This window comes from Morone saxatilis, unplaced genomic scaffold (genome assembly GCF_004916995.1).
Source record: "Morone saxatilis isolate NCDOM2014 unplaced genomic scaffold, NCSU_SB_2.0 Contig18, whole genome shotgun sequence".
Lineage (NCBI taxonomy): Eukaryota > Metazoa > Chordata > Actinopteri > Moronidae > Morone > Morone saxatilis.
Genome location: NW_023339740.1, coordinates 25,341,571 through 25,344,981, shown reverse-complemented (window position 1 = coordinate 25,344,981; position 3,411 = coordinate 25,341,571). Strand labels below are relative to the sequence as shown.

General features: G+C 40.8%; 1 protein-coding gene across 1 annotated transcript in view; it reads left to right on the top strand.

Annotated features, from left to right (window-relative positions):
• Nucleotides 1-3,411, top strand: part of LOC118328904 (deoxyribonuclease-1-like) — a gene marked incomplete in the record, with an annotated part of 9,726 nt that overhangs the window by 5,904 nt on the left and 411 nt on the right. The window contains 9 exon segments of the mRNA XM_035662834.1: nt 50-191; nt 475-516; nt 884-970; nt 1,328-1,440; nt 1,566-1,678; nt 1,966-2,123; nt 2,220-2,316; nt 2,699-2,774; nt 2,879-3,411. Coding sequence (XP_035518727.1) covers nt 55-191; nt 475-516; nt 884-970; nt 1,328-1,440; nt 1,566-1,678; nt 1,966-2,123; nt 2,220-2,316; nt 2,699-2,774; nt 2,879-3,036 — 981 coding nt within the window.

Here is a 3,411-nt window from a genome sequence, read left to right as displayed (position 1 = left end):
GTGCTTTAAAAGTAAAATCTTAAATCTTTTTTTTTTTTTTTCTCTGCAGCCACCATGAAAATAGCATCTTTCAACATCCAGAAGTTTGGAAAAAACAAAGTGTCAGACCCAGATATCCTAAATATCCTGGTTAAGGTAACAACACACACACACACACACACTATGACCTGCTTTTTTACATGTAAAACAGTGTTTTAAACTCATGATTGGCTTTTGTCACGCTACCGAATATAAAATAAATAAAATAAATAATATCAAGATTCATGACTTTTTGTTTAAAGACGAGAAACCAGAAATTTTAACAAAACAACAAAATGGAATCGCGCCTCTCTCTCTCTCTCATCTCTCTCCTCGCTCTCTCTCTCTCTCTCTCTCTCTCTCTCTCTCTCTCTCTCTCTTGCCTCCCAGATTATTGCATTATCTATTCCTGATGTAGTGACATCATTGGTGGATCTGGAGGGTGGTGGACATCAGCGCGAATGATTCTGTAAAAATCCTCCTGGATGCACTCAACAAGTGAGTCTTTATTGTTATTGTTATTTAGATCAAGATGTCAGTTCCTCAACATTGCAGTTTTCTACATGTAGTGCAACTTACGGCAAAATAATGAAAGCAAGACTAAAGCCTCACAGAGTCCCTGATGTTAGGTTGCTAATATGCTAACAATGCTAAACCATGTTCACCATATTAGTTTAGTACAGCTGAGACTGATGGGAATGTTAGTATAGTTTTGCAGGTGTTTGCTCATAAACCAAAGTAATGGACAAATTAGAAGTTTGACCTGATGATGGCGCTAGATAAAAATTCAGAAGATCACCAAAGTGAACATAAGTTTGATCTAACTTTGAAGCTATGCTGTCTGTCTGTCTGTCTGTCTGTCCAGATCCAACAGGACACATCACTACACTCTGAAGATCAGCAGTCGTCTGGGCCGAAAGCAGTACAAGGAGCAGTTCATGTTCCTGTACAGGTGAGCGTTCACCTGCAGCAGATTCTCACTGACTCCCCATAAATATGACCAACTGAGTTATAAAGGAGGTCAGAGTCTGTACAGCAGTTTGTCAGTACATCACTTTGGGACAGAGTTTCCCAAACCACTAGGGGTCACCAAAGCGTACAGTTAAAACAATCAAAGAGCTAACAGAACAAAGCTGTTCAAAGCTAGCCTCAAAATGATCTGAGCTCTTAAAGCAACAATCTTTTAAACACTCACCTCTTGTAGACATGAAAAACATTTGTAGCAGAATTCAAGTTAGATGATAATTCTGAAGCTGCATCAGAATAATCAAAATATGATGTAGTAATTTGTGCGTGTGTATGTGTGTAGGGATGACATGGTGGACTTCGTGGAATCCTATCAGTATGACGACCAGATGACTGAAAGTGGAGACGTTTTCGCTAGAGATCCCTACATCCTGCGATTCAGATGCCTCAACACAGGTAAATGATGTCTGTCATGCAGAGAATAGAATAAATAAATGTTTTTAGAGAGGAAGAAATATCGTCAGAAAGATATAAACACTTTGTTCTAAAGGGGTGTGTGTGTGTGTGTGTGTCCACCACAGTGCTGAAGGACCTAGTGATGATCCCAGTTCACACCAAACCAGACGACTCGGAGAAGGAGCTGGATGAACTCTACGATGTCTTCCAGGACGTCAAGAAGAAGTGGAGAACCGATGTAAGGACATGACATCGTCAATGCACTGACAGTGCTAACAATGCAATCAATCAATCAATCAGTGATCTAATACAGTCATTCCCAAACACGGTTCCAGTATCCGAGGGGATGAAGCAGCTGAACTAATAAAAAAAAAAAGTCATGTCTGTCAGAAAAATATGCACCTCTTTAAAATAAGTTTTATTTTATAACAATTCAACATTATGATAAGTAAAAGTGTTGTTAGAGGCACATTAGGCCACTGTTGTTGTGGTTGTGGTTGATGTTCTTCCACCTTTTTGCTCTAGAACGTGATGATCCTGGGCGACTTCAATGCGGACGGCCTGTACGTCTCCAAGAAGGAAATGAAGGGCATCCGTATCCGTAGCGACAAGAACTTCCACTGGCTGATTGGAGATGATGTCGACACCACGGCGAGCAACCGAAACGACCACACATACGACAGGTAACTGGAAAATGTAATGTCATTGTCCATATAAAAGGATAACCTACTGTATGTAGTGTGGACATCTCGAGAGACTGACTGTTCTTGTCTATTCAGGATAGTGGTTTACGGAGACGACATGCTCCAGGCTGTGGTACCAAACTCTGCCAAACCCTTCAACTTCCAGAAGGCCTATGGACTCAGTGAGGAGCAGGTCTGTTGTCATTTCACCAAACTTAATTAATTAATTATTGTGCTGTTCTTAAGAGCCTTAGTCTTAAAGTGTGACCTCAGCATTACAGAACAGGTTATAAAATCACCAAATTCAATTGGGTGGTACCGGCTATTCATTATTTGTACACAATAGTTGCACCCTGTTAGTGGGTGTAAATATTCTGTAACAAGTAATCTCTACATCAGAACTAGTTTGTGTGGTGCAACCAGTTGTTTAGTGAATCAGAACAGCTTCTGCAGCCGGCACTTGGTTTGATTCTGTCCAACTGAACTTGGTTCACATTCATCTAGAATAATATAATGACTCACACAATTTAATTTAGCATTCATTGTCAATCAATAAATAATGGTTTGTTTTGCAGGCTCTGAAAGTGAGTGACCATTATCCTGTGGAGGTGGAGATAAAGTCCATAAATAAGAAAGCGGATGAAAAGGATGGTAACCAGCACAATTAACTTTTTACCATTATGTGTGACTGCTGCTACTAATAATAATTGTGTACATCAATGTTTAGTTCTTGTTAAATTATGTTCTGTTGGCAGGTCTGGAACAGAAGCAGCAGATTGAGCCCCGGGGCCTCGTGGTCGTGGACGCGGATCTGCTGGAGCTGAAGAGAGGAAACCTGCTGCTGGAGAGAGAGAAGCTCGGTCTGGAGATCCAGATTCTGCGGGCCAAGATGACCAAGATAAACCAGGAGTGATTTTAAACTGAGGAGGCCGGATCCATCCAAAACACCCAACAGAATAATAAACTCCTAACTTAACTAAACCTTAACTTAACTAAATCACCTACAGAGCCACTCTGTAGTTAAAGGTGAACCAGTGTTCAAGTTGCCCGTCACACCAGACACTGCGTGTTCACTGGACGCTGCAGATGTTCTGGGTGCACACTTACCTCAGGAACCATCCTGATATCTGGATGACTGCTATCCCTCGTCAATATGAACTAACACAACACTTTTCACTTCAGTGTTTTTAATGTTTTGACTGAATCAAGGTGCCACGTTGTCTGTCTTGTTTCCTCCAAGCTGCACTCATGGTGAAATAAAATGTCTGCTGTTACACAAACTAATTCT